Source organism: Phoxinus phoxinus (assembly GCF_949152265.1).
Source record: "Phoxinus phoxinus genome assembly, chromosome: 22".
NCBI lineage: Eukaryota > Metazoa > Chordata > Actinopteri > Cypriniformes > Leuciscidae > Phoxinus > Phoxinus phoxinus.
This window is the reverse complement of record NC_136897.1, coordinates 3,808,165-3,823,606: the sequence shown is the minus strand read 5'-3', so window position 1 is coordinate 3,823,606 and position 15,442 is coordinate 3,808,165. Positions and strand designations below refer to the sequence as shown.

At 40.3% G+C, this 15,442-nt stretch overlaps 1 protein-coding gene across 1 annotated transcript; it reads right to left on the bottom strand.

The window, feature by feature from the left end:
* Positions 1-1,670: 1,670 nt before the first annotated feature.
* On the bottom strand, positions 1,671-4,384 carry b3galt6 (UDP-Gal:betaGal beta 1,3-galactosyltransferase polypeptide 6). Its single transcript, XM_079597163.1, has 2 exons — positions 4,015-4,384; positions 1,671-3,283 (listed from the first exon to the last, which is right to left on the bottom strand). Exon 2 carries the CDS (start codon positions 3,274-3,276, stop codon positions 2,272-2,274), a length of 1,005 nt encoding a protein of 334 aa, XP_079453289.1. The 5' UTR covers positions 3,277-3,283; positions 4,015-4,384; the 3' UTR covers positions 1,671-2,271.
* Positions 4,385-15,442: the final 11,058 nt, after the last annotated feature.

Sequence of the window (15,442 nt, the reverse complement as noted above, 5' to 3'; positions counted from 1 at the left end):
GATTATTACAGTAATAGTGTAATAAAATATATATATATATATTCGTATATAATGTTTTAAAAATGTATCTTGTATATGTATTATTATAATTTGATGTATAATGTTATACATTAAAAAAAACATTACATAAAAAATATAGGCCTACATATATTTTTTTTTACATAATAATAATGACAATATTTTATATATAATGTTCTGTAATTGTATAGTATACATACTTTTTTAGCTTTATTATTATTAACATCATTCATACAGAATTTATATACAGATATACAGAATTGTATACTTTATATACAATACCTTTTATTATTAATAATAATTATGATTAATAATGATTAGAATAAACGTTGATAAAACAATAAGATCATAATATATATATATATTTTATAAGGTTTTATTTTAAATAAATTCATTGCAAAAATGCAGCAAAATTGTGAAAAGAGCAGTTGCCTTCATAATCGTTAATAAAACAGACCATGTCAAGTGTGTCTGCTGATGATTTAAACAGGATTCACTGAGGAAAGTCTTCAGATGGTGCATATCCTCAACTGATTTAAAGACTTTAATGTGATCTTCCTTTGAAATGCACCTGATAGACACAGTGACACACACACACACACACACGCACACACACACACGCGCGTTTCTCTAATGGCACCCTGCAGATCCTGGCAGGGTCTTCTCAGTGACATGCTGTTGGCACGAGGAAGGGACCGTAAGGTGCGTTCAGCTGTTGTCTGGCATACTCAGCCTTCCTATTGTTTTATTTGCGTGTGTCCATCCTAATGCCAGTGCCACAGTTACAATGTGTATTAGTAATAAGACAACTTCTGTCAAGGTAAAATTGTTCATGTGGACCTTTGGATCTGTGAATCTCTGCTGAACAGATTTGATTCGCTATATGATCACAGCTTAATTTTTCTAAGCAACAAAGTCGTGTTAATTTTGTGGATATTAATCTATATTTCATACTTTTAGAGTTACAGGCTTGACAACTTTGGAAAAATAATATTTATGGCACTCTGACAGGTAGGGTATTTTCTATTGTGTTGATAGAAAAACAAAAGATACATTTCTAGTTTTAAAATTATTTGTTCTTCAGATATTCCTCTTCAAAATAAAAAAAGTATCAGCTGAATGCAAAGTGACCCACGTTTGGTTTTTAACCACTGAAAATGTGTACAATTGACCAATTTATTCATGGAGCCGCATTAAGATCTCCATATCTCTGGGATTGAACCATCGAGGGCCGGATTAATCCAGGTGTGTCTGACCTCAGTATCAATAATCAGACACACCTGGATTAATCAGTTTGTCCAATAATGGCAGACAGGAAACAAAGGAGCTGGCTGAAGTTCAGGAAGTAGTGCAGCTGGGCATAAAGCCAATTGTATAGTATTTGTGTATAGTATGAATGTAATCTGGACGTACTACATCCGCCATGTTGTCATTGTCATGTGACCTACCAGCATCGGTTGCGTCGCTTCATATGTGAAGCGCTTTGAGGTCCCAGAAAAAGCGCTATATAAATGTAACAAATTATTCACTGCCATTCACTTCATTTCGGGATTTCGCCATTCAAAGGTGATGTGACTGCATCCTAATGTTTGTAGCTATATGGGGCTGCATAACAGTGTTTTTTTAATATATATATATTTTTAATATATATAAAAACTTCATACAAGGCGGTAGATGTGGTGTAAGAACAGAACAAATAAATGTTTAATAAAATTTGAGGTACATTATTTACAACTCAGTCACATCACATAAAATACTAATAATACTGCCAAACCATGGCAGCCAAGTCCTCAAGACAGCTTTATCATCATCATATGGCAAATTTGTGAGCAAAACACCATCTCAGGTTCTTTATCACAAACAGAAAAAATACTTTAGGTTCATTTATCTTCAAGTTTCTTTCCTGTTAATAAACTGTTTGTCTGGTTCACATTTCCTATGTCGATTTATTACAACATATACACTCTAAACTTCTCAGGATTACAAATGGAAAATTGTATCAGTGGACATCAAGTACAGAAGGTGTACGGAGAGAATACAGCAGAAAACATCTGATCACTTCCCAGGCTCTGTCCAGAAGACCATCTCATTTACTGATTGACTTCCAGAAGAGCAGCTTTCTGTACCCTCACCCATACTTCTCATTTCAAAAGCCGTTTTTTAAAAGGTTAAGTAACCGGTTTCAGGTCGACATTGATCATTTATAAATAAATAAATAAATAGCAAGTGGAAAAAAGATCACGGGTGTCAGAGTCAGGGGATGCCATCCTTCCGCTGGCAACACTGGGAAGGTGGGACGCTCCAGTCGTAAACATAGGACAGCCTCAGTTTGACCTCCTCTTTGCACAGGTGCCCATCCTGCTGTAGTGTCTGATGTTTCTCCAACATGTCCTCTAAACTCTGCTTGTGTGTGACCAGGTACTTATTGCTGCATCCGCGCGACTTGTACTCCGTGTCGAAGCGTGGATCGTGAAGCCGCTTCACGTCCACGGGGGCCAACCACGCACCCAAGGACACGTCCTCGCTCTGCCAGATCTTTAGAAAGCCCACATTGAGATGAACGTAGTGCACGAGGTCGGCGGAGAGCACATACCCCCCACCCAGAGCATACGGTAAGTAGTAGTCGCACAGATCCCAAGTACTTTCTTTCCATTTCCCGGCCGTCTTCACTCTCCCGCGTCCAGAGAAGAAGCCCCAGTAGAGGCGACTGGGCTCCTTGGTCTTCAGCTCCTCTTTGAGGAGATCCAAGCGGGCAAAGGTGTCGTCGTCGGCCTTCAGAACGAACTTAAAGTCCACGTTTTGGTCCAACCACGAGTACATGTGCAGCAGTTTCTGCGTGAGGTTCTCGTAGGAATCTCTGAGGTCAGGGAGCAAGAGGAGGTCATGGTGACGGACCTGCTCGGTTCCGATGTTCTGGAGGTCTTCGGCAGGTAAACCCTCTGTGCCAATGACAAACCAGTAGAGCACTTCGGGATCCTGCTTGGTCAGCCAGGTGCTCCGGATAATACTGCGACGCTCGGTGTACTTTGGCCCCGTGGTGATGAGGACGACCAGGAATGCCGAGAGCTCTCTGGCACGGGGAGGCCCTGCCGGCTGCTTCTGGCGGGACTCGGCCCGCGGCGCCACCCCTGGGGACTCAGCCGGCTTCAGCGTCTCAGACGTACATTTGGCGAGGAACAAAAGGACGACGGCAAATAGGAAGAGGACACAGAGTGCCAGGGCTGTCTTATGGCGACACACAAGACGGACCAAATTCATGATGTCACTGAGGAACAGAAGGAAATCGTATCACTTTTGAAAACAAGCCTTACCTAAAATATGTGCAACAAAGGCCTGTTCACAGCAAGATGAATGTTCAGTGCGATAAACATTTTCACTTGAATGAAGGGCTGTTAAAGGGATAGTTCACTTTGAAATTAAATGTTGGTATGTTTTAGCTTACCTGAAGTGCATCCAAGATGTAGGTGTCTTCGTCTCCGCAGTAATTTCAATTTTGATATTTTTAGGTCAAACCGTCAGTCATATAATGCTAAAACATAACAAAATTTAATTTCAAAGTGAACTATCCTATATTCTTTTCAATAAGCGCCACCGATCAGAGAGTAAATCTGAATGTTCATTCAGCCTGTCTACCGTATTCACATCTAAACAGACAAATAACACATGGAAAAAAAAACATATGAATTTTCATGCTGAACATGAAACATGAAAATATTGTTTTTTACACCTATTTTTTTTTACACCAGTAGTTAATTTAAGTTGGCCTTGATTTATTCATGCAGTAATGCTAAACTCAACTGTAGATCTCTCCCTAACTAATAAGATAATGAGCATAAAATAATCATTACCGTTTTGAATTAAGAATAGCATGTCAACTACATAAACAACAAAGAATATGTTATTTTGTGGAAACAGATTAGAAAACCATATAAACCTCATAGATCCCATAGTGCACATAGAACCACTAAAGATTGATCACCCATCAATGCAAATTACCTGGTGGATTTCAGCCAAAGTGATCATTTACTGTGTTTATGGCTCCTCCTGTGCATCTTTATGAGAGGCTGTTTTGTTTGCAGTAGAAGCTGATGTGCTGGAGATGTCACATCTGTCCTTCTTCTGCCCCTCCAAACAATATCTACACACAGCAAACGCACAGATCTACCGCAACGACTAAAAAGGTCAGATTAAACTGGAAAGTGTGGAAGAGTCATTATTTCTCCATCTCAGCAGTCAGCTCAAAATACACACACACACACACACACACACTGCACTTCCCGTTCACAGGCAGCACAGGGAAATGCTCAGACATTCATGTTGACGACCTGCGCCTCCTACTGGAAGGGATGATTACGTTTACATCATTGGTTTCATGTCCGCAACATCTTAATATTTTATAAAACATTAAAGTACAAATTTTTAAAGACGTAAATCATATTAAGCTGTTTTAATTTATCACATCACAATTATATAAAATATGTGAATTTTAAATGATTTCACTAATTTCATTAAAACATTTTTTTATATATTTCCATATTAATAATAATAAAAAAACAAAAAAAAAAACATGAAATGTATAGGTCAGCCCAAATTTTTTTTTCTGAAGTTACTTTTTGTAATGCTTTATTTGTTGATTACACAATAATGGGTTAAACTAATCTTTTGGGGGTAATTTCGCCGCCAAATAGCCTATGATGTGCGATTAATTTGCGTTTAATTAGATGACTTAATCGCCACATCATGTAATTAATTAGATTTAAAAAAATTACTCGCTTGACAGCCCAAGTTGTAATACATTTACAGATACCAAGAATTAACATTTCAATAGTGAGAATTGAGTTCTTGATATCAGGAATTTATATTTTTACTATAGCCTAACAAAGAAATTATTAATAGGCTATATATTTTTTATTTTGTAATAAATGGATTGCGGATATGTGTACTGAATTTTAACTAAGAAATCAAGAATTAGCATTTTAACCGATTTTAACTAGGCTAATTAAAATGTAATTGTTGATGTCAAGAATTCATATCCTGGGCATGAATACAAGTCTAAACCGCTTGGCATAAGTCAAGTCAAGTCAAGTCAAGTTCAATTTATTGTCATTCCGCTAAATGTGGGGACATCTAGTGGAACGAAATGTCGTGCCTCGCAGGACCACGGCGCTACATAAAAATTAATACAGACATACAACAGTGAAGTAGAATACAGACTAAACAAATGCTTCACATCATACTGTGAATGTGCAATAGAAACATTAATTAGTCAAGCAGCTGGTTAAGGAACAATACAGAATGATTTAACGTGCAAGAGCATGTGAACATAAATAGATTGCTGAGTCTTTTTATGCATACGCAACAGTGTGTGTAAAGTGTCTAGTGCATAGTTTGTGAGGTATCTGGTATGTTTTCAAGAGGAGGGGTTTGCATGAGGTTTCAGAAGATGGCGGGGTGTTTTGAGTTCAGGGCCCTCACGGCCTGGGGAATAATCTGGGGAATTTAAGCAAAACCATATATAATCTGTTCTTTCAGAGCAGTTTCACTGACAACAAACAACATACAGTGAGTTGATTTGAATAAACATTAGTATTTATTATTGGTATTTATAAATAGTGAAACTGAACACTATAAACAAAGTGCTAAACAAATATAGTTTCTCCATGGCCTCCTTTTCTGGAGCAGAAAGCGATTATAACTTGACCTTGGGCGGAGAAATATCTGGTACTAGATCTAGAGCACAGTCATAGGGACGATGCAGAGGAAGAGAAGCAGCCCGGGACCTTCCTTCAGATGGAGGTACTCCTCAGGCACGTTAGACAGATTCACTGGCTCATCCTGTAACAAAGAACAAGCCACTGAGGAACAGGCAGACGCAAGACAGAAGGCATAACACTGATCGCTCCAGGCTGAGATGGAACCGTGGCCCTAGTCAATCCCGGGGTTGTGCTGAATCAACCAGGGGTGGCCCAGGACTATGGAAGCCGACGGAGATTCAGTGAGCAGGACCGACAACACCTCCGTGTGATTCCCAGATGTAACGAAGGTGACCAGACTGGTGGTGAGAGTAATGGCAGGAAGTTCTTGTCCGTTCAGTGCATTGACAGAGATCTGGTGGGTGAGTGGAATTAAGGTAATCTGGAGGTGTTGTGTCAAGATATAATCCATAAATGACCTTCTGCTCCTGAATCCAGCAGGGCCTGGCAGTGGTGAACTCCGTTTGCCCATTGCAGTCTTACAGGGAGGAGAGTAAAAGATGAGGATTCTTCCACAGACAGTAACCTCTGCCGGGCTTGGTATTTTACTGGACAGTTCACCAGAAAGTGTCCAGTTCCACCACAATAAAGGCAAAATCCTTTCGCCCTCAGCTCTTCTCTCTCCCTGGGAAAGCCAAGCTCTACCCACCTGCATGGGTTTGTGATCCAATGTGGGGCTGACTGCATTGCTGACACTGGCAGTAGAATACTCAGAGGTTTCAGGACCCAGAGTCTGACGTACATGTTGGTCCCGACGCTGTAGGCGCACGTCCACGCTCAAGGCCAACTCAATCAGTCCGTTGAGACTTGTGGGAAGTTCCAATGTGAAGATCTCCTTCTGAATGCGGTCACCCAACCCATGCAGGAACATGTCCCACTGGCATCGGGATCCCAACATCGGGATCCCGCTTACATGGCTACCTACCAAATAAATCAATAATTTGACACAAAATATTAATTTAAAAAGGAGTTTATTGATTTAAAAACGACTGTATTGCTTCCGTTGAAGAACACCGTGTCCATGTCAACGCTCTGTTTTTCATGGCAACGGTGTGTCATAGCCTCTTAGCAGCGGTGTGTTATCAAGAAATAACAGACCGCATTCTACATTAGAATTTAACCAAGAAATGTATTAATAGGTTATAATAATTATAACAGAAGAAAATATCTCTAGTCTATCCTAATATTAATTATAAATACAATTTATATAAAATATAAATACAATATAAAATAAAAATAAATTATTTATTAGGAGGTGCACTGAATTTTGGTGAATAAGAGGACCCATTTTATTTTGATGCACATATTTGTACATTAGCAGGAAATGTAGCACAATATGGATGTGAAACCAGTTATAATTTGCCTATGTGACAATAACATTTATTTTGGTTCAAATCAACAAATAACCGTGATAATTAATCGTGATCTTAATATTGATAAAAAATAATCGTGATTATCATTTTGGCCATAATCGTGCAGCCCTATCGGCCGCCAAAGTCCGGAACTCGATGGAATAGTCTGAGACGGGTCAGTTGCCTTGGCGAAGGTTGGCGAGCACGCGGGCCACCTCGCGATCATGGACCCGCCTCATCTCCTCAGAGAGTGCTCGGAATGAGGAGCAGCAAGGATGTTGATTATCCCACACCGCCGTTCCCCATTGAGCCGCGCGCCCAGACAGTAACGTCATGACCAAAGCGACCTTAGACTGTTCAGTGGAAAAGGTCGGTGGCTGGAGAGAAAGGAATAAAGAACATTTAGTTAAAAATGCTCTGCAGTAGTTCGGCTCACCCGTGTAGACTTCAGGTGTGGGTAGGCGCAGCTCATGCTGATGGCCGGTGTTTGCAGTGGGGGCTCTCAGTTGTTGGAGTTGGTTGGTGAGCTTGGACACACCTGTGTTACCAAGGCCTGTACCGCGCGGCCCGTGGCCACCATCTGTTCCTCCTTCCGCTCCAGGCGTGAACTACTGCTGGACAGGAATTCCTGTAGACCGGATGCACTCGCTGAAGGTGCGTGCACACTACAAGCGACTTTGTCGCCCGTGGCTGACGGTAAGGTCGCTAGTGGGCGTTCCCGCAACTGGTTGCCTATGACGTTATTTTCCTGTCAAATGTCGAGAGCGCATTATTGTAGCGCGAAAGTACATTAATATAATGCGCGAGCGCGAATATCTCTGCTCGCTCGCGCGCGGAATATAATGCTCAAATATCTCACTTTCAATGGGCATGGCACCTGTAGTGTGAACAATGTGGTTGACAGTCATTTATAGGCCTATGTAAAATAATCCAATCGCCCTCTTCCCAGACATTTCTAAGATACATTTGACATATTCAACATCAAAACAAATAAAACTCGTCGATTCGGCGGATCCATCTCGGCTCGTCTTGATTGAACTGCGGTTCAATATCAACCAATAAGATTCCATGTACGATGTCGCGTTTTCATTGGTCAGTCGTTGAAGCCTATTTCTGATTGGTTGTTGCCGTTTTGACAGCGTTTATGCCAAGAGCAAAGAGAAAGAAATGGAAGAGAAGAGTACTTAGGCATGCGCGAACGCACGGGTCACGAAGAGGAGAGATTCGCGATGGCACTGAACAGGTTTTAAGTGCAGGCATATTCTCTGAGCGAGCCCAGAGAAAATTCTTATCTGAGAGCATTCGTGCTCGGTACATTATATTCCCATTCCGCGCTCGAGCAGAGAGATTCGCGCTCGCGCATTATATTCCGCGCGCGAGCAGAGAGATTCGCGCTCGCGCATTATATTCCGCGCGCGAGCAGAGAGATTCGCGCTCGCGCATTATATTCCGCGCGCGAGCAGAGAGATTCGCGCTCGCGCATTATATTCCGCGCAGGAGCAGAGAGATTCGCGCTCGCGCATTATATTAATGTACTTTCGCGCTACAATAATGTGCTCTCGACATTTGACAGGAAAATAATGCCATAGCCTCTGTCAGAGAGTGACGGATGATCACGCGCGCTCCACTGACTTCACTCCTATTGGTAGTCGCTCCCGAAAGTGAGAAGGGTATTCCTGCACAACGGGAGGCTGCAGTTTCAGGACCCCAGTTTTAGGACCGCAGTTTTAGGACCCTAGTTTATTGTGACAGCGCCACCTACAGAACTGGATTACCAAAAACACAAATTTAACCCCTTTCGCGGCAAAGATAACAGATCACATTGTTAATCACAACAGATTGTTGTTCAACATTCATTACTCGTTAAAACATCACACTCTTACTTATTTTATCTGGACAAACTGAGCATCATTAGAAAGATTTAAGACTCGATAGTGTTTATGATAAAACTCAAACAGCGAACACAGAGAGATCTGGGTCTCCTCTTCCTGATTTGCGTCAGTAATGTACGCAAGTCTCATTCGCTGTACAGCTGTCAATCATCTCACGTGGTTCAACGTGACAATAATCCTGCCCTTCTGCATGACGCGGTCCTGTTATCCGTGATAACAAAGCTAAGAAGACACATCTCTTCACCTGAAACAAGAAGCTAATAAATGCACGATTTCGAGTATATGTGGTTTGTGTGTGATTTTCGTGCAATTTTGGGTATTTTCATATGAATTAAGAATGTTTACAGTATTGCCAAGCAAGGTGTAGCCATTAGTTGCATATAAATTGCTGTATTATACCATATTTCAAAATCTTTTTATGACTTAAAACCATTTTAAACCGCGACCGGAATATGGTACAAATATCCTATCTTACTCGATGGTGGTTTAAAGTGAGCTTTAAGTAAAAGTTTAATATTATCTTTTAAATTGTATCGTGTAGCTTGATGCTACTTGCTCTAATCCACCTGCTGCAGGAGCTATTCTATTCCATAATCTTATTTGTTAAAACATATATATATTTTCTAATGAGACTTAGGATCAAGGTGGATCTTGATACTATGTACAAACTAAACCACCTGGATCCTAGAAAAGCGGTCCTGAAACAGCAGCCGCCGCTATATCATCCAGTTCGGTAGGTGGCGCTGTCACAAAAAACTAGGGTCCTAAAACTGCGGTCCTAAAACTGCAGCCTCCGGTTGTGCAGGAATATACTACTGCCAGAGCCCGTCTACGGAGAGCCTGTTCACTCCCTATTAAGTCCTATTGTACCGAATTTTGGTTGTAGTTCCACCAGAGTTCCACTGGAGGCGATCGCCCATGAGTGCAAAATGAATGGGAGTCTATGGGGCTAGACGGCTAAATTTGTCCCTTTCAGCCGATTGCCGTTGAGAAATCTCAGATTTGATTGTAGGTTTTGCAAGTTCAACATGGGTTATAGGTCGAAAATTGAATGAACGAGTACTTATGTCCTTTCGATTTCTTACAGGTTGAGTTGTTGTTGCCCATAACACGCTAGCATTCTGCTAATGAACGCTGATTGGTCAGTGAAGGACTGGTTACGACCAGAGATACCGCTTGATGGCATCATGGCATCCGAAGCGGGAACAGAATGTATTCTAGCAGAAACTCTTCTAGCACGTGTGTTTACCTGTGTCAGCTGTGCTGGCGATGCCTCGAGAGAAAATAAAGTGCAGAGCGCGAAAGCACCACAGTGCCTGAAGGATTGCCGTAAAGCAGTATCTCTGGTCGTACGATGTGTATGACGTCATTGACATTTTGAAAGACTTTTTAAAGCAAATAAGTGACTCTAAAAAATCTAACACCCAGCAATGTGCAATTTCTTTGCATCTCCTTTCGAAAACAACATTCAAATTACTAGACAAAAAATTATATCTTGAGAAAAGTGGATTTTGAGGGGTATAGCCATAGACCTCCATTCATTCTGCACTCGTCCTGTGAGCGCCCTAATATGGAATCAGGGTGGAACTGCAACCAGTCAGAAGCCGGAAGTGTAGCGAGAGTGAACCTTCTCCCCTTATTAGACATTCTCTGCTACTGCCGAAAGTCGCTCTTCATTTGCATAAAGTTAAACACATCTCAACTTTGTCGCGTCGCCAGACACGCCCCATCAGGTCGCCAACGGCTACGATCGCGCATGTCGCCGGAAAACGCCCGCTCCCCAATGAAATGAATGGTAACGTGTCGCTTTGTCGCTTGTAGTGTGCACACACCTTGAATCCTTAAGTGTGGTCACTTGTTATTAAATAAATTGATCGGGGTGATTTACGTGTCACAAGCTTAAAATTGGAATAGATTTTTTGACGAGCATACCGCACGAATATAGAGTTTCCTCGCTGTTGGCACAGAAACTATTCTCCTACATAGAGACGACGAGCACATGAATCATTGTGCAGTGCTACTTATATTTATCAAGCAGTAAAAACATCCCTTCCCGCGCCAAAAACAAGGCGTCTGTGGTCGAGAATCCGAAACAAGGACTGGTGTGACGTTGTCATTCTCCACTTCACAGATGATGAGTGGAAGGAAAAAATTATAATGACCACAGTCATTTCTGTCACTTTATTCAACAACAATTTTAGCTCGTTCCACGCATCATACGTCATTTCGATGTCATCGCACATGCGCAGAACTTTCCAGTTCCATCCTTTTGATCAGATTACAAAAGCTTTAAACCACCCGTTACAATCCTAATAAAATTTTAATGGAATTTGGCCAATTCATTCTGATTCACTTTTTTTTTTTATTCTGACCGTGCTACTATCCAGATTACATTTGAATAATTAGAGTCCATTTAAACACAGCTAATGACATTGACTGGCAAGGAACCGGTTAATTTTAGATGCACGTAAAGCACATTATTTAGATTATTTAGATTAGACATACATTATTCTATGCTCAGTGTTGGGGGTTACAAGTAACAAACGTAATCAGATTTATAAATTCTATGAATTCAGATTTATAAATTCTATTACTTTTTCAAGTACCTTTTTTGACACCTCTCTTTTTGTGTAAAACTTGATGGGTATTGTAGTTTTAGAATAAATGTGAACATGCAATTACTCTCTCACTTGCAAACATTTTTTTTGTCAAAATTAATAAAAAAGTGAAATGCAATACCTGCAATAATTAAATATTAAATTACACAAATATACTTCATGTTACATTTTGTAACATTGCTGAAGTAAGCGACACGCGATGATTCTATTTTAGAAACGGTTTCTATTTTTCTACGACTTTGCGCTGGAACAACAAACAGAAAGTGTGGGAATGATAATCTCAGGTAGGTTTATGTGCTTTATTTAATGTTAAAAGCGAGTAATGTGACTTTGAATATCGTTTAGTGCTCCAGCTTTGTAGCTGTAAAAGCAATAATTCACCTCAGATCTTGAAATGAAACAAATGGAAACAAGAACGTTCAAACTGTGAAGAAACTAGTGTAGGCCTATTATTTGACAAAGATTGTTTTAGAAACTCAGTAACCTATGTATTTGAATACATTTTAAATGGTGTAATATTTGTGAAATTGATTATGTAACTACTTATCCATTTTCTTGCGATGACAAGATTCTCTGGTGCTGTGCATTTCAATATTATCCGTCTGCAGTCCCGGAGGCCGCACTTTCAGGACCGCAGTTGGAGGACCGCATTTCTAGGACCCTAGTTTTTTTGTGACAGCGCCACCTACCGAGTTGGAGAACCGCAGTCCCAGGAACGCATTTCCAGGACCCTAGTTTTGGAGGACCGAAAAGAGTGCCACGAAGGCAGTATTTCCACCCAGTTTGAACTACATTAGAGTTTTAATGTGTTTTTTTTTCCAAGTTTTATTACACCCAAATACTACTTTCTTTATTGCAATTAAACTTGGTTCCTAGGAATGTTGAGAAATTATTGGGTCCAAGTAGCATAATATAGCCGCCCGCCCACACGCTGTTCTGATTGGCTGTGGGTGTTGATTGATTTTTATGCATCTCACAGTCGCGTCGTGTCTAGTGTGGACAGACAAATTATTTGTCGCAGGAATTTATCGCATCGCATCTGGTTAGGACACGGTGTAACACCTGCCGTTTCTCAATATCAAGGAAGGATCCTCGGAAGCCAGAATTTCGAGGATGCTATGTCATCGACATCCGTCGAAGGACTGTTTCAATGTCGAGGATCCTCGGAATCCTTGGAGAATATTGGGCGCGTCATTTGGAAAATATCCCATATACAGGAAAGGATGCATATGTGTATCCTTCGTGCTCTCAAATTACCCACAATCCTATGCGCGTCAGCTTTCCAGACGGCGGAGGAAAAGAACCGGTGGGTTTAGCAGACAGGTAAAGTTGGGTGTCATCCGCATAACAGTGAAAATTAATACCATATTTCCTTAAAATATAACCAAGAGGGAGCATATAGATAATGAAAAGAAGCGGGCCCAAAACAGAACCCTGGGGAACACCAGTGGTGACTGTCGATACTTTTGAACTAAAGCCTTTTAATTGAATACGCTGACTGCGTCCAGATAAATATGACCTAAACCAAGACAGAGCAGTGCCAGTAATACCAATAGAAGCAAACCTGTCAAGAAGTATCTTATGTGAGACAGTATCAAAGGCAGCGCTCAAGTCAAGAAGGACAAGTATGGTTAGAAGCCCGGAGTCAGCTGCCAACAGTAGATCATTAGTTATTCTGACAAGAGCAGTCTCAATACTGTGTTGGGGACGAAAACCAGATTGGAATTGTTCATACAAGTTATTATTGTAGAGATGTTCATGAATTTGAGTTGCAATACACTTTTCCACTACCTTAGAGATAAATGGTAAATTTGAAATTGGTCGAAAATGTAAAAAATTTAATGGACCACCCCCTGGTTTCTTAAATATGGGTGTAATAATAGCAGATTTAGGAGATGGAGATACAAAACCAGAACTAAGTAAAGCGTGAACAATTTTAGTAATCAACGGCAAAAAGGCTGGTAAACAAGCTTTCACGAAAGAAGTTAGTAGAGGGTCTAATTGACAAGTCGAAGATTTAGATTTACTTATTCAATTCAAATTTATTTGTATAGCGCTTTTCACAATACATATTGTTTCAAAGCAGCTTTACAGAAAATGCATTTCAGAAATGTACATACAAAAATAAACAGTTAGGTAATCATAAATTTAGGGCATAAAATATCGCCAGCGTTGGGTCGTCTCTTCACAGGCGTCGAGTCGTCTCTTCACAGGCGTTGGGGCATCTGAAGTCTCCATGAGAGGCTGGATACATATCTGGAGCTGACGAACTCTATTTGAGTTATCTCGGGACAGGCGTCCCGAGATAACAACAAAAAAGGGCAGATGGGAAATAATTAGCGTAGCTGCTGTTCATAATATGAATGCATTTGATCTGATTAACTGTAGTATAAAAGGTATGAGATGCATTATGTGAATGCTTGGCTAAAGAGATGCGTCTTTAATCTAGTTTTAAACTGGGAGAGCGAGTCTGAGCCTCGGACAATATCAGGAAGGCTATTCCAGAGTTTAGGAGCTAGATGTGAAAACGCCCTCCCTCCTTTAGTGGACTTAGTTATCCTAGGTACGACCAGAAGCCTCGAATTTAGTGATCTTAAAGAGCGCGATGGATTGTAGGGCGATAGAAGATCTCTTAAATACACAGGAGCTAAACCATTTAGGGCTTTATAGGTCAGTAGCAATACTTTGTAATTGATGGGAGATTCTTAATGATGAACTTCTTGATGAACTTAATAGGTAACCAGTGTAGAGATGATAAAATTGGTGTTATATGATCATATTTTCTTGACCTAGTAAGAACTCTAGCGGCTGCATTTTGGACTAACTGTAGCTTGTTTACTGAGGATGCAGGACAACGAGCTAATAGAGCATTACAGTAATCTAGTCTCGAGGTCATGAATGCATGAACTAACTTTTCTGCATCAGAAACTGATAGCATGTTACGTAGCTTAGCAATGTTTCTAAGGTGGAAAAAGACTGTTCTTATGACATTTAAAATATGAATTTCAAAAGACAAGTTGCGGTCTAGTATAACACCCAGATCTTTTACTGTAGAGGATAAAGTAACAGGACGTCCATCTAGATTAAGGTTGTATTGTAAGAGGTTTTGTGGGCAGTTTTTTGGACCAATCAGTAATACCTCCGTTTTATCTGAATTTAGTAGAAGAAAATTACACGTCATCCAATATTTTATATCTTTAACACACTCTGTCATTTTAGATAATTTAGTGTTATCATCTGGTCGTGATGAAATATATAATTGAGTGTCATCAGCATAACAGTGGAAACTTATTCCATGTTTTCTTATAATATTACCAAGTGGCAGCATATAAATTGAGAATAGCAGAGGGCCTAATACAAATCCTTGCGGCACTCCACAATTTACTGATGTTATCTTTGATTTTTCCCCATTTAAATGGACAAATTGGTAACGGTCTGATAGGTACGATCTAAACCAGCTTAATGCCTGTCCCTGAACACCAGTGTAATTTTGAAGTCGATCTAAGAGTATTTTATGATCTATAGTGTTGAACGCAGCACTAAGATCGAGTAAAACTAGTATTGAGATACAGCCTTGGTCAGAAGCTAAAAGTAAATCATTTGTAATTTTAACGAGTGCAGTTTCTGTGCTATGGTGCGGCCTGAATCCTGACTAAAATTTTTCATTGATATCGTTTTCTTGCAAGAAAGAGCACAGTTGAGCGGACACAACTTTTTCTAGAATTTTAGACATAAATGGAAGATTTGAAATGGGTCTGTAATTTGCTAGGTTATTTGGATCTAATTGTGGTTTCTTAATAAGAGGTTTT

What these genes read in the sequence shown, in the direction of transcription:
- b3galt6 (XM_079597163.1), bottom strand. Translation starts at nt 3,276, where the DNA reads ATGAATTTGGTCCGTCTTGTGTGTCGCCATAAGACAGCCCTGGCACTC.